The sequence below is a fragment of the Phaethon aethereus genome (assembly GCF_964289735.1).
Source record: "Phaethon aethereus genome assembly, chromosome: 3".
In the NCBI taxonomy this organism is placed as follows: domain Eukaryota; kingdom Metazoa; phylum Chordata; class Aves; order Phaethontiformes; family Phaethontidae; genus Phaethon; species Phaethon aethereus.
In genome coordinates, this window is record NC_138576.1 from 46,780,040 (window position 1) to 46,798,557 (window position 18,518).

General features: G+C 38.5%; 1 protein-coding gene across 1 annotated transcript in view; it reads right to left on the minus strand.

Annotated features, from left to right (window-relative positions):
- FBXL4 (F-box and leucine rich repeat protein 4) overlaps positions 1-18,518 on the minus strand; it is a gene marked incomplete at both ends in the record, with an annotated part of 55,616 nt that overhangs the window by 5,845 nt on the left and 31,253 nt on the right. The window contains 2 exons of the mRNA XM_081997255.1: positions 3,110-3,422; positions 4,649-4,720. Of these exons, the coding sequence (XP_081853381.1) occupies positions 3,110-3,422; positions 4,649-4,720 (385 nt within the window). The remainder of the gene's footprint in view (positions 1-3,109; positions 3,423-4,648; positions 4,721-18,518) is intronic.

The following is an 18,518-nucleotide window of genomic DNA, read 5'->3' on the forward strand; positions in this document are numbered from 1 at the left end:
CCACCACATCAGTCAGTGTAAAAAGATGTGGGCAGAGAAGGAAATGACACTTGTAAGCAGGCAGCTCAGAATGTAATGGGTAAAAGAAAACTCAGAACTCAAAACTTCAAAGCAGCACACGTTCATATACTCAGTGATACACTTACATCATACTTTCTCTTTGAAACTGTATTGTAATACAGCAGATATGGATCCAAGCCATGATTTAATTTTTTTTTAAACAGAAATTTACTTTCTGAAGTATGTCTTACCACAAACACAGCCACCCATCAAAAAATGCTTTACATGGGCCAATAATTTTATGGAGCCCTTGAAACCTGGCAATTTTCATCTTCTATGGAGTCCTCTGATTTTTAAGAAGGGAATTGCCACATAATAATGGAGAGACTAAGGAAAGGACAGATGGGTAGCCAGCTGCAGGACCTATCACCTGAAAACAGCATCCAGGGTGTATATAACATTCATTTTGTAACAAACTAATGGCACACAGTTCAACAAGATTTCTGTCAGAGGCTTAGACTCCTCTAGTCCTGAAGCTATTGTGGTGATAAATAATCTGCAACTGAAACAAGAAGTTTTCCATGACAAGTCTGTAAGTTCTAACAACTGCAGAGAGAAACCTGTATAGTACTGTCAATGCTGGTGACTACAGTGCAAGACATCCTGATCCCTACTTAGGTAAGTGCCTGTATACAGCAAAACACCCTCAAGCTTTTACACAGCTTTGTTGAAGCAAAAGAAGTTCCCTTACAGCACGCACCGCTAACCTAGCGGCAATACCTCTACACCCTTCACAACGCATGTACAAGCCAGATATTTCTGTACTTGGGAGATGACAAAGGATATAACGAGAATACCTCTCGTTCATTCACATCACAGAGAAGACCCACTGTTCGAGGTCGCTCTTGTAAAGCTGAGCACTGACCTGAGGCCTCTAACAGCTTCAGACCTGTTGTCACACTCCTTCAAAAGGACAAAAACATATTAATCATTTATATAGCTTATAGTAACAGGACGGCCCTACCTCAGCCACCAAAAGTTAGAGCACATACAGAGATTTATGACTTTCTTGGTATTCTGCACTTTGAAAGACCAGCTCTTTAGTTCAGACAACAGAGACTTTTGCACTTACATGGGAACACCTGGCAACTCTACGTCCAGATGACCTGATGTGGTTCTACTTGACAATTTTTTCTTTTAATCACCAACTGTAATGGTTCCCATGTTCAGACAAAGAAATGAACACAGTTTCCTTGCTGTTGCAAAAAAAGCTCGGTAACTCCTTCACATATATTGTACAGTAGAAGGCAACCTTTTTTCCCACCCTACTAAATATTGCTCTGAAGGAAGAAAGCAAGGTCTGGAAGGTGGATATTAAGGTTTTTAGTAACTACTTGCAGATAATTCAACCGAATGTCCCCTGGAGACCATCTGAACCCAACATGGAAGTCTCACTGGGAAAGGTTGACTACAAATCCACTTGACTCAGGAATACTAGTAAGCACCCAGGGAACAGAACAAATCACTTCTCCATGTTCATGTTTTATTTTTCCACAAAATCATCAATAAGATCTCAAGCCAAAATCAAACGTGAATTCCAAAAAAGTGTGGCCACAAACCTTCACTACTGGCAGAGAGGGAACAGAAGTAGCAGGCTATCCATAGGCTTAACACAGATGAACTATTCCCTAGGCAGTCTCTGGTGTACTGAAAAGGTCAGACCACTTTGTGGGCAGACACAATGCCATTGTAATAGAAGTGCATGGAAGTGGGTGGTCAGGAGAACATACGTGTTTATGAAAGACTTTATTCACTATGCTGTTTGAAAATTTTTCACGTCTGAATAGGGAAATGTGCCCTTGATAATCTAGCTACAAAATGGATTTGCTTAAGGATACGGAAAAGACATTGCCTCCTGTGGACATACACATCAAGTCTCTACAATTTGTACTAGGTGCAGTTTGGTTTTTTATGTTCATCCTCCCTTCCCATGTTGGTCAGAAGGAAACTTCCTCAGTCAGAGATGAGTAAAACCCTATTTCATGATAGAAGAGTGTACTAGCTATACTGGAGTGACAATTTGAAGCCATACATATGGCAAATTTTTTGTAATGAAAAATGCTGATAGCCTTAAACTTGCTTGGAACATTATTTGAGGGTTCTCCATTCTTTCCAGCATCTCTCTCAACGTAAATGTAGTATTTTTATTAAAACTATTAAATATTAAAAACACACAGTGCAGATACTTTATTCCCTTTCATTTATATCTTCCTTTTTCAACTAACCCTGTGAAAATAAGTCAGTAAAAGCATCTCCCACATTGATGTCACAAATATCCCCACTGTCCTACATTATTTTTAAAAAAAACTCCTCATATTCCACCATAAAAAGAATAAATCCAGTATCGTGCAAAACTACATTTCTCAAAGTCCTTATATCCAAAGTATATTTACTTTAGATTTCTAAAATTATTTTTAACTACAGAAGCTGCAGAGGATTAGAAATTTAAGATTTGCTATGCTTTTTGCCCCTCATCACTTCCTTCCCACCTTACTAGAAAGACCATTTTAAGTTTTGCTGTTAATTAAATTTTCCTCTTTAATGAGTCAAATTCGCTTCCTAGTACAAGTGACAATGAAATTCAATATTATTTGGTGTATCTGTATTGCGCAAAAGCAGAAATCTATTTATTGACCACAGACTCACAGTATAAATATACTTTGTCACACTTCACAGAAATAAAACAACAAACAAAAGCAGAAAGAAGGATAAGAAATTGGATCTTCTGATAGTCAAAAGAGAAAGATTTCAGTTAAAGTAATGGTCATGAAACTAAAAGTTATTGGAAAAATTTTGCACTTAAATCTCAGTTTAAGCAATTCATAGTAAGCAAATTACATGGTTGGTATAAATCCACTGGATTCTGAGTCAGAAACTCATTGCAGTGAGTAAAACTTCCCTCTTTTTTTTTCATATGCTAAACCATAATTTTAAGGAATATTTATTTAAAAATATGTCTGGAAGACAGTTTTGTCTTAAGGACTCCTTTTTAACTGCAAGGCTTCTGAGACACAATAAGATAAATACCAATATTCCCACATTTTCTTACCCAATATATCCAGCTGCCGTAAATGCGTACAGTTAGCAGCAAGCTCCTCAATGTCTGTGTCACACACAGACCTGTTGGCCGTAAGAAAGAGCTTTTGCAGGTTCGGGAGTTTACGTGCAAGGTTTGTGAAACAGCCTGTACTGCTCTGCAACGTAGGGCACCAGCCAAGATCAAGTTCTTCCAAAAGATGACAGCCTGAAGCTAATTCTGCTATTCCACTTTCAGTTATGTTTTTACATCTCCACAAATCCAGACTGCGAAGCTTTTTGCATTTTGCTCCCATCATGCTTGCTATAAGATCATAGTCTTCAATCTGCAAGGAAAGCAAACACTTTGTCATGTATACCATCTTTCCAGATACACATAGGTGTTTCAAGAGTTGCTTGCTAACGCACCTGGAGATCTGTATTAAGCATTTATCATTTCTAAAGAGCTCTGAAAATTATTCACTGTAGCATACAGTGAGGTCTACTTTTACAAAAGAGAAAAATAAAATAAATTTCCTATCAGCCCCCAGACATAGGTGCTTTTAAATTCACTTAATACTAAGGATCAGTGAAAATGCAGTACAAAGTTTATTTTCTTTGAAAGGCCCTTTCCCCCCCCGCCCAATCGGTTTTTACTTTAAAAGATTATTAAAACTGGTTTTATGACCATAGGCACTGCAACCATAAGCACATGCAGATTGAAGAATGAGCTTATTTCCATTCTAGGTTGATCAGTTGCTGCATGTCCTTATGGAAGTCTTACTAGTTACCTTGGACAAGCCAAAAGGACTGAAACAGGGTTCCACTACACAGGCAAAAGGAATGAAATCCAACTATCAAAAAACATAGGAACACAAGGACTGTTGGAAAAACATAGTCGTGTTGCCTTCCTCTTCTGTCCATAAGCCAAAGCAGGGAAAGCTGAGCCAATTCTGCTATGTCACCTGCTTCTTGAACTATGAGGAAAGTCAGTTAAGTCCCCCTGATGAGTGATCTGGCATGTCTACCACCAGAGACAGCAGCAAGCCAGAATTCCTCTACACACAGCTCTGGTATGCACACACAATACAGCTCAGATGCGTGTCCTGCAGGAATTGCTGCAGCCTTTGTATTATCTTTCTTTAAATCAATGAGTGTGCCCAGCAAGTCTACGACTCAAATCGCTTTTGCTAAAAACATTCCTCTCGTGGTTATTACAGTAGGATCAGACACAAGCATTAATCTGCTAAGTCTGAATAAAAAGACGTAAGTCTCAATTATATAGTTTTGGAAAGAAAAAGTGATTATGCATATAAAGAATGTCCAAAAATTTAGGAAGAGGCTGAAGAACTATGAGGAAGCCTACAAGCTATGTTTCAGGCCTACTAAACCAGCACGTTAACCGTTGAGTATGACTAAGCTGCATTCGTCTTGTACCTTTCAAGAGGGGACAGTATAATATCAACCTAGCATGTAACACGCCGCTGAAGCAAACCCAGGCTGAGTTCCAAAGCAAGCGTGTGCGCACACACATAGCCCCCCACCCCACGCCCCGCGTGGTGTAAGGACGCACCATGACGCAGCTGCCCAGGCTGAGGTGCTGCAGCTCCGAGCAGAAGTTCAGAATACTGAGCAGGGCCGTTTGCTGCCACGGGGGAACACATCAGAAGGAAATATGGAAAGTGAAACAAAGAGAAGAGGTCAATTAGACATTAAAAGCTGTCACTGCATTTCCTGAGATACAGCTCAAAACTCTGTTACAGACACCACAAATGCCACTTAATGAGTCCCTGGGTACTCCACCCATTGATTGGCTTAAAGCAAGGGTAATCGTTACAAACCTTTATGCAAGCCACTTTGGACGTGGTTTTGCATTGCCCTGGAGATACCTGCATAGCCATGACCTATCCGCTCATTCCCCACAGGAAAGCTGCTGCGGAAGCGTGGCAAGTTCAAATAACAGGCAAGGCCAGCTCAAAACCACAGAGGGCTGGCGACACAGCAGAAGAACAGCGGCGGCTCCAACATTCGCTGGTCAGCTGCAGCCTGATGGAACTGCCAATAGAGCTGTGCAGCACCAGGGCCGAGCCGCTGACTTTAATGTCAAAGGAGTCTCCGTGCTGACAAGGATGCTGACAACCATCGAGCACCTGTCACTACTAGCATGCAGACCGAAACAGATATAACCTGTATTTTACAGCCATGTTCCTGCCATTTAACGTGGCTGTTCTTTTCGGAAAGTACTGCACATCGCTCAGCCTGAAATTGGACTGGAACATCAGATGCATCTTACAAAATGTAAAGTACGTGGCTGTTCTGTTCCACAACAAGGGAAACTTCACGGGTTTTTATTTGCAGACACTGCACTGTCCGTAGCCCTAGTTTGTTTTGCAGTTGGAAAAACACACAGTGCAAAAAAGAACGTAGTCTGGGATTCACATCACAAATAGCTCTGCATCGTACTTAAAACATTCGTCACTTTGTTAGGACTTTGTAATCTGTATGAGCTTGAAAATTCTGCAGGACATACAACAGTTTCTAACAGAAAAAAAAAGCAATATACAAGGGGCAAAATAATGTACTGCTAATAAGCAGAATGCCTATAAGGACACTAGTCAATAATATTTGTATGCATGGGTAGTATAATTTATACAGGGTTTTTCAAATATAAATTTACGGGTTTTCAGAAAGTTTACAGTTAAATGCTTTACTTAGTTTCCTCAGTTTGTTATAGTCTAATGAAACTTGGCAGGAACATGATCCTTTTGTCATACCACTGTGAAGAAATCTCTGCTGCCTTGCACTGCAAGGCAAGCAGACACAGAACAGGGACATAGCGTGGGGTATTCATGGGGACCATTTCAGACACCTAATTTAGATGTCTCCAGGGAGCAATTAGAAACATCCAACACTTGACATGTATGGAACCTCAGCTTCCAACTTGGCCTTCTAAGGTTTGATTTCCCAACAGCAGCCTACAAGTAGACACTATGAGTAAGCCTTCCTCACATATGTCTTTGCAGAGGTCTTAAAAAACCACTGCCTGCATGCTCGCTTTACTTTCATTCATGTTTTTAAAGAAAAAGGTAGCTAGGGAATTATACACAAGAGCATTAAAAAGTCATTATTAAAGAGGTAACACTTAAGAACACTTTAAAGCTAGTAAATGTGTAAATATCCAATATGTTTTAAATAACATACTCATTAAGCAGATGCTTCATTTGGATCATTAAACCTGAATAAACAAGTAACTCCCAGAGAAAGAGACACAGTCTTTACTACTTAACTCAGTGAAAGCTATGAGCTTTAGAACCTTCTCAGGTGCAGAAGTTAAAAGCGAAATACCAAAACCCCTCTCTACAAACCTTAAATATCAGAGCTAAACAAATCAGTTTCTGACTGCACACATAGTTCTAAACAGGGCTTCTGCAGGTATTCAGGTGAATCCATAGGAAAGCTGAATACCTTGCTGCATTCCACCATGTTTTTTTAGTACTGGCGTCCAGACTGGAAATTAAACACTGGCCTGAAAGGATGGGAAGCAGCAATGTCTTTAACTGACACAAAGTGAACAGTCACTCTGAACAGCTTGTAGGATACAAGTTCAATTCCATGCTTTCTCTTCTTCAGAGGGGTGAAATAGGTAGGAAGACTCATATTCATACTTATCTTGATTAGGTAGCTGAGCTACTTTTGTTAACTTGGACAGCAACTTGATGCATCTCTCAGAATACCTTTTTTAGTCCCTCTCTAATTAGAGAGGGTCCTCCTGTATTGACATGCACTGAGTCCACATTTTCAAAGGTCTTTTCACAACCTATAAAACCTAAAGATTTTAACCAATTACTATAAAAAAACAAAAAAAAAAAAGAAAAAAGCATGTGGAATGTGGATAATAGAAGGGAGCTTAGAAGAACACCGTGTCATACCATCACAAATCATGCCAAGTCAAGCCCAAGAGTAAACAATTACTTACTCAACATTCCTTATACCGACTATATTAATTCCTCTTCTGGGGCACATACACATCCACACACAACAAATCAGATTTCTTTCAGAAGCAGTGTCTGTTCTCTGTGACTGAGGTGGGGTTTGCATATGTCAAGAAAGAAGAAAAAACCCTTTGTGCATGCCTAGCTGTGCCTCAGTCAATTGAGAATCCAGGTGGCAAAGGACATAAAATAGCAGGAGAGAATGGCAGCTTGCAAAATCTATATGCACTACATATAGAAGGACTATCACTGTAATAACCTGTCTGTTTCAAGCCATCTGTCTGTACAATTCATCTCTCTGACTTGTAATACAAGATGAGTGATAACACTCCTATTTAAGCAAAAGAGAAGAGCAAGGCAATCACCCGACCCTGCAGCTGTAACACAGGCTAAACTTTAGATATTAGAGTGCTTTACAAAAGGAGCTAAGAGGCCACCTAAATTCTGGATCAGCAAGCTTTAACTTGGAGAGGGTCTAATTTCACTTTCTCAGCCAAGCACAGACAGTCAGATCAAAGACTACCCATGTAATACCATTCTTGAGCCTAGTAGCCAAGACATGTATAGTTCAGAGATTTTTCTGAGTTTTCCCTGAACAAAAGGTAAGGTTTGGCTTCACACCTGGTCCCCTTTACTGAGATTGAGAAAAGAGAAGAGTGGATGATAAAAAAACCCCACCAAAACCCACCAAAACAAAACCAAAAACACTCTGGAAACAAACTTAGGGTAAGAATTACTTTTTCTTTGTGGAGTAATGTATGGCATGGCTTCAGCGGTCTACATTTCTTCTGCCATCCAAGCCAAAACAAAACCTACTAAAATAATAAATTTTTGTAAGATAGCACAAACAGGAAGAGTCCAAAGGGACCAAGTAAAATGGTCTACCCTATCCTCCATTCCCAGGAAAGGTGTTTTCAGATGAGGAAAACATACAGTGCAGGAGTTGCCTTAAGAGAGGAGACATCAAACTGATCAGAAGGATGTGATACTGCTGCTAAACACAACCTTACAGAGCAGATTACAGAAGTACTTTAGGGCACAGCAGTTAGTCCTAAACCTCAGAAAAGGGAAACAGACTGCCTGAAGAGTCTCTACAAAGTCTTTATGAACAGGTCAGACAAACATCTGTCAGAAAGGACCTCAACAGAGTTGATCCTGCCTTGGACAAGAGAAGAGATGAGATTACACCTTGAAATCCTAACTTACTCCACAAGAGACAGGTGAGAGGTCTGTCCAAACATCCACTCTGTAATATAGGCCAGCCTGGAAGACATTTATGTGTTGTGTATTCTTCAACTAAATAGCTGATACTGGACTAATTTGTATCCTACCTGTCTTTGTCAAAGACCTTAGACATCACACTCAAGTTTTGGCTTTGATGTTGCAAGAGCGTTGCTGGTTTGAACAGACAACCCATCAGTGGAGAAACCAAATACTGGTGCGAGAGTAATACACGTAGCAAGACTGAATCTTGCTTGATTTTTTTCAGGATTTTTTGCATTCACGATCCAGCAGGAAGTGCAAATAATTTCTGATGCTAGTACGATAAGGAAAGCATCCAACAGATAGCCTGAGCTCAATATGCGTTCAAACAGAAAGCCCTTCTGTTTGTAGCAGATGTGGCTCACCTGTGAAATACACACTTTGAATATTTGACCATTTACTCATTGCCATTTCACTGTCAAGCAGCCTGAGATTTAAAAAAACAGAAAACCCAAAAGGTTTTAAAAAAAATACAAATGATGCACTATAATACGGCTATCACATAATGGCTGCACTATAATAAAAGGCATGAAAACAAATGTACCACAGTGTGCCTCTGGAAGATTAAAGGAAGAGCTTAAGCAAAACAACAAAGTTTTACTTTTAGGGTTGGGATAGGGAAGAAACAGTCTGTACCTTTTTATAAATTTTCTTTTTATAGAGAAATCTTAAAAACTACTTTTAAAATTGTTACTTTTTATGCTGGGAACAAACAATGGGCTGTTTTTTCCACTCCTCAGAACTGTATCTGCCATAAATTGGGAATTCTTCCAGCCCCTCAATGAAACAACTTGAGAGCCTAAATCTTGTTACAAGACTTTTATTATCCTGCAATTTTTTTCTTAAAATTTTTCAGTGAAGTGAATGCTGAGAGAAAGTAATCTTAGAAGTCTCATTAAAGACTGCTTCCTCCCTTCTTTAAATATGGCTTCCCTTGCTTCCTAAGCTTTTAATCACAGCTTAATCACAGACTTAAATTTTGGGTTTTAAACATTAAAAATTTATGTTAGGGGTAGAAAAAATCCCCCCCCAATTACATTATATGAGAGGACAACCAAAGTTATATTATTTTTTTTTATCATTTCCAAATGACAACCTCACAGCTATCCCTCCCTGCACCATCCCTCCCCAAATCCCGTTGTCTCCACTTTCAAATACTTCTACAATGTTATTTGCAGGCAGATATCAGATAACATTCCTACATTTGCAAGCTCACCACAACAAGAATATTGCATTTTTCCACAATATCAAAGAATTAATATAATAATGATCCTAAAGACCGTAAGTTCTATTTCATATTTCAGTTATTTATCTCTCCATCAAAAAATGCATCTTGAAAAGTCTGCAGTGAGTTGCCTTTGCATACGAATTTATGAGGTTGTTATATAATAGGTTCTATCACAGTATTTACCCATGTTTCTAGGTAGCATTTTCATCTTAGTCTACAGATCTATGTTAAAATATTGTAAAAAAAAAAATTTGCTCTTAGGTTAGAATCAGAGTCTTTAGGACTCTATTAGCCAATTGTTCTGGGTAACATATTTAGACAAGCTTATTCCACAAATAGTCACCTTTTCGTAAGACAACAGGAAAAGCATCAAAAGATTTGATCAGACGGCTAGTAAAGAATTGTGGAACCCCGAATATCAAGTACCCAATCACCACTTGTCACATGCTGTTTGTGTACAAATCAAATTTAGATTCCTCAACACATTTAGATAGAAGTTGATACAGCAATTAGGCAATTACTATAAGACATCACACAGTTAGTACACATTTGATACTATGGGGTTATATTTTGGGGGCCTGTTTATCTGACAGAACACCTGACAATATTATTCCATTTAGTAACAACTAATAATCTGAGTGAAAATCCAAGACAGAAAATTCAACCTTGCCTGAATGAGGAGGGGTAAATGTGGTAGTGAAGAGGTAACTCTGAGGGGTACTCTTAAGTATTCTGTCTTCCTAATAAAAGTCACAGTCAGTTACTTTTGAATGCAATCCTTAAAATTCTTGGAATCTGAGCAGACAGAAAGGAGAACTGGAGAACTACAGACTAAGGCCAGGCCAATGAAATCTTCCATATCTCTCTCAGGCCATCAATCACATCCATATTCTCAGAAGCTGATCCTTCAGCAGAGAAATCAAAATATTCTCAGAACTGCACAGAAAGGTTCCTCTGTTCATGATCTGGGCAGGAGCTTCCCTTTTGTTCCCCAAAGGTTTTAATTTACAGCAAGGGAGGTTGGGGCCAGCTGACTCAGCCAAACACACAACTGTAAGAACAGATTAGATCTAAACATCTCGAACTTCAGCACACACATCATGAGTGCTACTTCTACTGCTGCAGAGACAAACCCCCTTCCTGCGTAACTACCTTAATCTGCACGCAAGTATTACTACACACACATTACTGTGTACAAAATGACTTTGGGAATTCTCCTTATAGGTAACGCAAGGCCTCCAGCACGCTTAGAACTATCCTGTTGGAAAACCAAGTGAGACATACCACACATACAAAAAACATGAGAAGTCTGAGTCACATCTTTCTGCATGCAGTCACAAAGTAAAGATGATACAGAAATTAGCAAGTTAATATGCCAAACAGGTTAAGAACTCCTTCATCAAAATAATAATAAAAAAGATTGGCCAAGTTATCACAAGTAAAACCAAACTTAATGCTGAACATACATGCATGAAGAACCCCTCGTGAAACAAAAAGCTGACTATCAAGTCAATGGGAAAGCAGAGAGGAAGGAAACCACCACTTGCTTTAAGAAAACTACAGTCAAACTCTTGGCAAATCAAGAAGAAAAATCACATGTGTGGTATTTACCACTTGACATTGAGATAATAGTCTCACATAGGTTATTTATTGGGAACAAGTAATCTGAATCAAAATGGTATCTGGAAGATTTTACAGAACAGCCTGACTACCAGAATCAAGGCCAAACTTTTTGGAAGGCCAGACTAGGAACTACAAGCTTATCCTCTTCCCAGTTTCACACCAACTGTTCAAACCGCCTTTGCTAAGACCCATCCTACTTAACAAGAGCCATATCCTGCTTTTCACCAAGGATGTGTTTCCAAAGAGTGCAACGGTTAGTGATTCCATCGGCAGCAAAGTAGTTTTCCCCCGTAAGAATTAACGTAACAGACAGGACACATGCAGGGACCTATGAAATACACTGTGGTTTAATACAGACAGGTAACACATATGATGTGATCATCACCTGAAAGATGTGATGGCTTTTAAGCTGGCTTTAAAACATCATCCACGTCATACGTGGTCTCTGGGTATTTCAATGGTGTGCATTAAGTCCCTATGTACATGCACGCACTCCAAATTCTTACAAGAAATACTGCTCCATCACCAACCAAATTCAGCTGCTTCATCTGCAAGATGGAACACCTAACAGAAACCTCCGGAGGGAAACACCCGCACTGCCTCTTTCGGGGCAGTTACATCTCCATCATTAGCACTATCCTCCTCAGATTCCTCCCAGTCAGACAAACAATCAGGGGTGAAGAATGATACAACGGGGTAATAACAAACGGCTAGCAGAGCCAAATACCAGGCGACTGGCAGCAGAACTCAAGCAATGACCAGAGAAGCAGCAGATATCAGAGCACTGCTGTAGCTGGGCACGGCCCCAACACCCAGAAAGCAAGCTTTCCTGAAGCCAGTTCACCTCCCTCGGGGCAGGCACTCTCACACAAGGGCTGGCAGGAGGAGTTTTCCTGTCGAGCCCCACATCTCTCAACACGAAACCTTCAGACAGAAAAAGGCTGTTGTGGTCTACTGCTGAGCCTCTGAGGAACAGCCCCTCAAAAGGCCAACCAAAGGAAACATCCTGAATTGTCCTCTTCCGTATGGCAGCTCCCCCTCTCTTTACTACAAATTGACATGTACAACTTCTACCAAAGTATTTCAGAAAACGACCCAAATTATTTCTAATTTCAGGGAAAATAAGTGAGACACTTAACTAAATGTTAATTCAGCTTTAGGATTTCCAGAAATACTTCAGTGAACAGCAACGGCTATGTGTTCCTGCAGACAGACAAGTAATCTTGATGGCAGCACATCACTGGATTCATTTTTTAAACTACAGCTATTACCATATGTGACTAAGGTATCTTTGGAATGGCAACTCATTTCCTTATGTAAAACGGGATCAAAGGAGGCTCTAGTAAGACTCCTTGAAAAATAAAACAACAACAATCAATCCCCCACTCAATAATTCAGCTCAGCAACAAACTTCTTCCATCTAGTTTTGGCTTCTAGGAGCAAAAATACTGCAGGAACATTGGTATTGTGTTTTCCATCAACTATTCAAAAACATACAGTTATAATTTATCACAGTCTTTACCTTATGCCAGTGAAGTTCTACTTCATAGGTACCACACCGAATAAAGTTTTACCATACTAGAACTACCTGTGGTAAAAAACCCAACCAACCAAACAAGAAAAACAGAAGATGAAAGCAGACAATTTTATTCCAAGCTGAGTGCTGCTATTGCTATAAATATTTGTAATTACAAACACTTCAAGAAAACGTAAAAGGTAATCTTGTTAAGATTGTTAAAAGCAATTAAAAATCTATATGAATTCAGAACACTTTTTTCCTCTCCTTTTGGCATTACATAACACAAGAAGAAAGAAAAAAAAAATCAACTTCTTTGGGGGTGAGGTTTTTATTGGCACAGTCTGTAAAAGAACTATGTCAGAAATTAATTGGCATTTTAATACAGTAATTTAAAAAACACATCAGATGAAAAGTCCCGTGTCCCCCCCCCCCATATTTCAAGGCATCAAGATAATTTCCAAGTTATGTACTTGTTGGTACCATGATACTTTGAAACAACTATGTTAAAGATATGAGGGAATTTGAGAAGTTTAGAGATGATGTGTGCTAATAAACACATGAGAATCATTGGTTTAACCCATTGAAAAAAGAACACAAAATGAATTTCACATACTTATACAGTGCTAGCTTTAGTTTTCAGGAAAAGTTTTCACACTTGTTGGCTTCCCAGAAAACACTCATTTTCAGACTACTTCCAAGATTTTGAGTTCTAAGGATACCTATCCGTGGTATCCTATTTTTGACAGAAAGAACACGTCTTGGGATAGTACATGAACAGCCAATAACATGAAATAAGATACTGTTTCTGGAAACAAAAATTGGATCTAGAGGTCTACAAAGCTATTTAAGTTGTTCGTCTTCTTTTGGTTTCATCTATTTTCACTTTTCTCTATGTCAGTTTTCAGTTATTCATGCTACAAGCTGAAAATGGCAGGGAATCATATGCCAAATTAGAACTAAATTGTGGCCAAATTTGTTTAACGCTTCAGTCATTCAGTTCCCTGAGCTAACTTGTGCCATTTCACGAGGACGCAAATAGAAGAGGTCACCTCATCCTTTACAAGGTAGTTTTTGTGGCGTTTAGGAAGAATGGGATACCTGTGTAGTCCCAGACAGAGATAACCACTGAAAGTCTCCAGTCATTTAGTTCACAGAAATGCTTACACTTCTTAAGCAAGCGTTCTTTAGCAATCCTTTCCTCATTTTTTCCAGAGCAAAAAGGCTGAGCTTTGCAACTAATGGAGATTCCTGCAACTTAGAGGAGTGTGTTATCAAGTGACAGTATTTCAAGTCCATATTACACATCCATATGTAGTGTACCCTATACAGTACCACGCGTATCAGAGAATCTCAAAGTGTGTTGTATATTTATCCTCATACCACAGGTACAAAATGAGAAAGCTGCTGTTATGCAAATTTTACTCATGGGAAAAGTGTGGCATACAGAAACAGTGCATCTCACAACTGGTCATTGTCCTGGTCACACATCAGGAGAACAAAGCTCATGGGTTAAGTCATCAATTAGTGGCATCAGCATCGAGGGAAGGACTTCTGGAAGGGACTTCTGGAGACTGTTTAGCCCACCTGGCTCAGCCCAACTCAGCCCTCCATCCAGACTGAAAAAAGCTCTCAACAGATGTAGGAGCCAGCCCCTTTCACACCTTCTCAACTGATGTTTGCAGAAGGGGAACCCTGCCTCGCCCTTTATTACCACAATCACAAGTGAATTTAAGTAATGCCTTCTGGATAGAGACATTAACACAGACAATTTTCATTTACAGATTCAAAATAAATATGTCTGCAAAAACATTTTCCTCCACAGTATAAGCTGGCATTAGAACAAGGAGTCTATTCTCCCTCGAGCATCCATGAGCTATCATCTTTTAAGACACAACACAGAAAGAAACATGATGAAAAGGGTGAGAATCGGAACATTTGTTAAAAATCAGGTTCCCCTTCCTTTCCTTCCCCCACCCCCACTTTGCATTATTAGACCATTTTTGAGATGAAGAACTGGACAGTGATAAAACTTTTGCCCCCAAAATTTTACTACACCTGTTTAAAAACAGATGCTACCACTGATACTGTGAGCATCAGGTAAGAGAAGAATGAGACTACATGGAAATGAAGGTGGAATGAACCTCACTGAGTGCAGATGTGGCCTTTCAAAAGTCAAAACACTTGCCGCCTCACAATTAGGTGCAGTGTAATTTGCAGGATAAGATTCAGGATGTACAGGGGCACCTTTTTGTTCTCTACAGCACTTGGCAGTGCCAGGGACACAGCAACATGGTAATTACTGAATTAATTCAATGAAAGTAATAGTCTCTGTAGTTAATTCAATCACTGTATTTTGGTTTGCTTCAATTGGTCAAATTATACCCTCCCTTATGTCTGCAAATCTGTTTTACACCTTCGTTCTTCCCCCGCGCTCTTCACATTACAGGCTCAAATGACCAAATTCAGCCCCCTGAGCCTGACATGGGATCAGAAAGCACCATCAAGGCCCTGTATTGCATGATTATTTGTCACCGGCTCAACCTCCTTCCAAGAATCCACTTTCTAGCTAGAGGCTTTCACTTTTTTCCCCACTATTTGCTTGCAGCTCTTAATCCTAAAGATTTGCACCCAAGCCAAGTTTCATCCAAGCTGAAAACCTCAGACAATAGCTCTCAGGAGTATAACAGGACCCATAACAGGTTATTTCTGAAAGTGCTGTAGAAGAGCTTTATGGCAGCATTAACTCTTTCATTGCTCATGGCATAAGAAAATAAGAGCTGTTACACTTACTGCTAGGATTCTTATGCCACTTCTTGGTTTCTAAAATTTCCAATGTCCTCTCTTACAGCTGCTCAAGTTCCAAATTTTCTCTTGGTCAAAGGTATTGGAGATACAATTTATAAATACAACATTTGCTTTAAAATGTGTGCAAAGTCCATTATAAATTGATTTAAATTTAGTTCATTTTGTATGTAAATTATAATTGTAATCGAAATTTTAAAAACTTTTTCTTCCCACATCACAAAGAATCCAGAATATCATGCAACATGAAACATATAATCTTACATTAAAATTTACACCCAGCAATAAGGAGACTGTCAAGTTCTACTGTAATTGTGGCTTTGGTTCCTTTAAAATACAATTTTGGCTGCATTATTTATATGGATGGAATATTTCATGATATGCATTAAATCAAGATAATATTCATACTCAAACCATAAAGATGTGCATTGCCAATTACTGTATACAATAATGCCTTCATTGTTCATTGTATTCTTCAAATGTATCGATGCCAACAAGTGCTTAAATTATGCTGTGAATATGCTCTCAATGAATAAATATTAAGGAGTCATGTATCAGCAAATACCAAAACCACCAGCACAAAAATCTCACAAGTATAATAGTGGTCTTGATCTAGCAGAAACTACATTTATAAAAATGTTGGGATTAGTTTCTCAAAGCAAGTTACAAATTATTTCAAGCATATACATAATTGAACAAGCTTTAAGAATGAAACCTTTAATAATGAACCTAAAGCACTAGAAAAAATGAGCTGCATTTAGTGGGACGAAGTATAGAGATTCAGGACAATTATTTTTTTTCTTGTTTGGCCTGGAACAAGTTACTGAAAGTCACTGGACTTTCCTTCTTGTAACAGAGAGGTTCGAAGAATTCAATTGTGTTGGAAGCTTCAATTCAGAGGTTTGAAACTGATTTTGTACACAGAAACTTGCACTCAGTAAGTCAAGGGAATAACATATATGGCCTTAAGAATCGGCAGGTTTAGGACTAAAGACCATAAACTCTTCCAGATGGTACGTCTACCTTCCAAAATATCAATGCAGTGCAGTAAGTAGCAGAACACCAGAATTACCCATTTAACTAAAAACATACACTTAAAAATTGGAACTTTGATTACAGAGACAATGGGAATACTTTTAAATATGAAACCTGGAAGAAAACAGCTAAAATAACAAGAAATTGTCATAACTATTGCTGAGATGATTACGTAATATGTTGTCACAATTTTATTGTTTGTTTTCCTCAGAATCTGTTTTTCTGTACCTAACAAAAAAATCATTAACAGTAGTCAACTTTCTCAGAATTCATCCATTAGTGTCATAGTAATCATATAAACAGAAAAGGACAAGTAAACAAAAACCAACAAGTTTTAAATACTTAAAACGTAAATGTTAAAAGCAATTTTTTTAAAAGCATTAATAAAAAAAGAAAACAGTACTGCAAAACAGTCTCAGGTAAGGAGATCCCACACCTAGGTAGGTGCGTGGGCGATTGTTTTCAATCAAAAATACAATTTATTTTATTAAAACGTTAATGCTGTATTTTATAAAGCATCATGCAAAAACAGAAACAGCTTTATCACATACTGACAAAAAGGAGGGAGAATCTTCATCCCATACCCTATGTTATTTAATCACATGCCCGAATTCACAACCAAAAGAACAAGTTATGCTGTTTACCCAGATGTGCTCTAACACAACACTGCGTTTTCAACAGAGATTGACAGCTGTGGAACAGGAAAAAGACCGCTTTCACTGGCATCACAAATAACATGCAGAGAGGGACCCTCCTTTAAAAGTCAATTAGAAACTTAAGCACTATTTCGCCTTTCTTGTTCTCCTTAGTGGTGCTCTTTTTAAAAAATATGATCACTTCCCTTAAATAATTCAACTGAAGTGTTTACCTTGTTCAGCCATAAGAATAAATTCATCAGACTGTTTACAAGCATAAAAAGTAGCCCCCCTCCTCATTTGATCTAATTTTATTATGGTTCAACTCCAGTGACTGCCTCTAATTGTGCAGTAAGATACGTGCAAAGAAAAATTATGACACTCCATTGGAGAACTCCTTTTGGTCAACTTTTTGCCTATTTGTTCTCTGCATATTCATTCTCTCTTCACATTTTGTCACTCACCCACCTCAAAATCTTCAGTAACATCAGAAGCATATCATCCCAATTTTACATCAAGGAGGTTAACACAAGATGAACAGAGATGCTACCCTTCTGTCACAAAAAAAAAAAAAGACACCACACTGATAATTATGGTAGGACCTATGCCTTTGCCATTCGAGAATACAATGAGAGAAGAAAATTTAGATCAGAGACTTGGTGCTTTATTTTGTTTGTTCTTTGGTTTTTTTTTTATGAACAAAAGCAAACCACTGATTTATTTAGAAAAACAGTGGGCTAAATGGAACGAATGGATTTTTCTTTTGGTTTCTTTTGGGGGAGGGGGGATTTTAAGACAAAACTTTTACAGAGGACCAATAATGTACACATCAGCTCTGTTCTTCTCACCTTTTTTTTTTTCACTTTCTCTTAATAATCACATACTTGTTATCGGTCAGCAGTTTTCCTTAGCTGATTCACAGCCTCAAATTCTTCTCTAAGCAGGTCCAGTTGGCAACAACACAATGCCAAGCTCTTGATTAAACATTAGCTTTGTTCCCTTGATTGCTCCTTAGAAGCTCCAACAATGAAAAAGCAGTTGTAGCAGAAATTACACAAAAATCAAGAACACTACTATATTACAGTTCTTTGATAAGTTTTAGAGAAGTCTAAATCACTCCAAAGCATGCTTGATGGATTTAACTATTCTGTCTTTTTTACATCTAGATATTAGTCAATACTTAACATCTCCACACCAGCTGAGAAGTACAGAAGGACCAGCAGCCTATTTTGCATAGAAAAACAAAGATTTGCATTAAGAGAAACTAATGGCAAGAAAAGTAACATTATTTCCAGAAATCTGTGGCTTCTGTAACTCTAATCCTCCAATTCAAATCCTGTGCTACA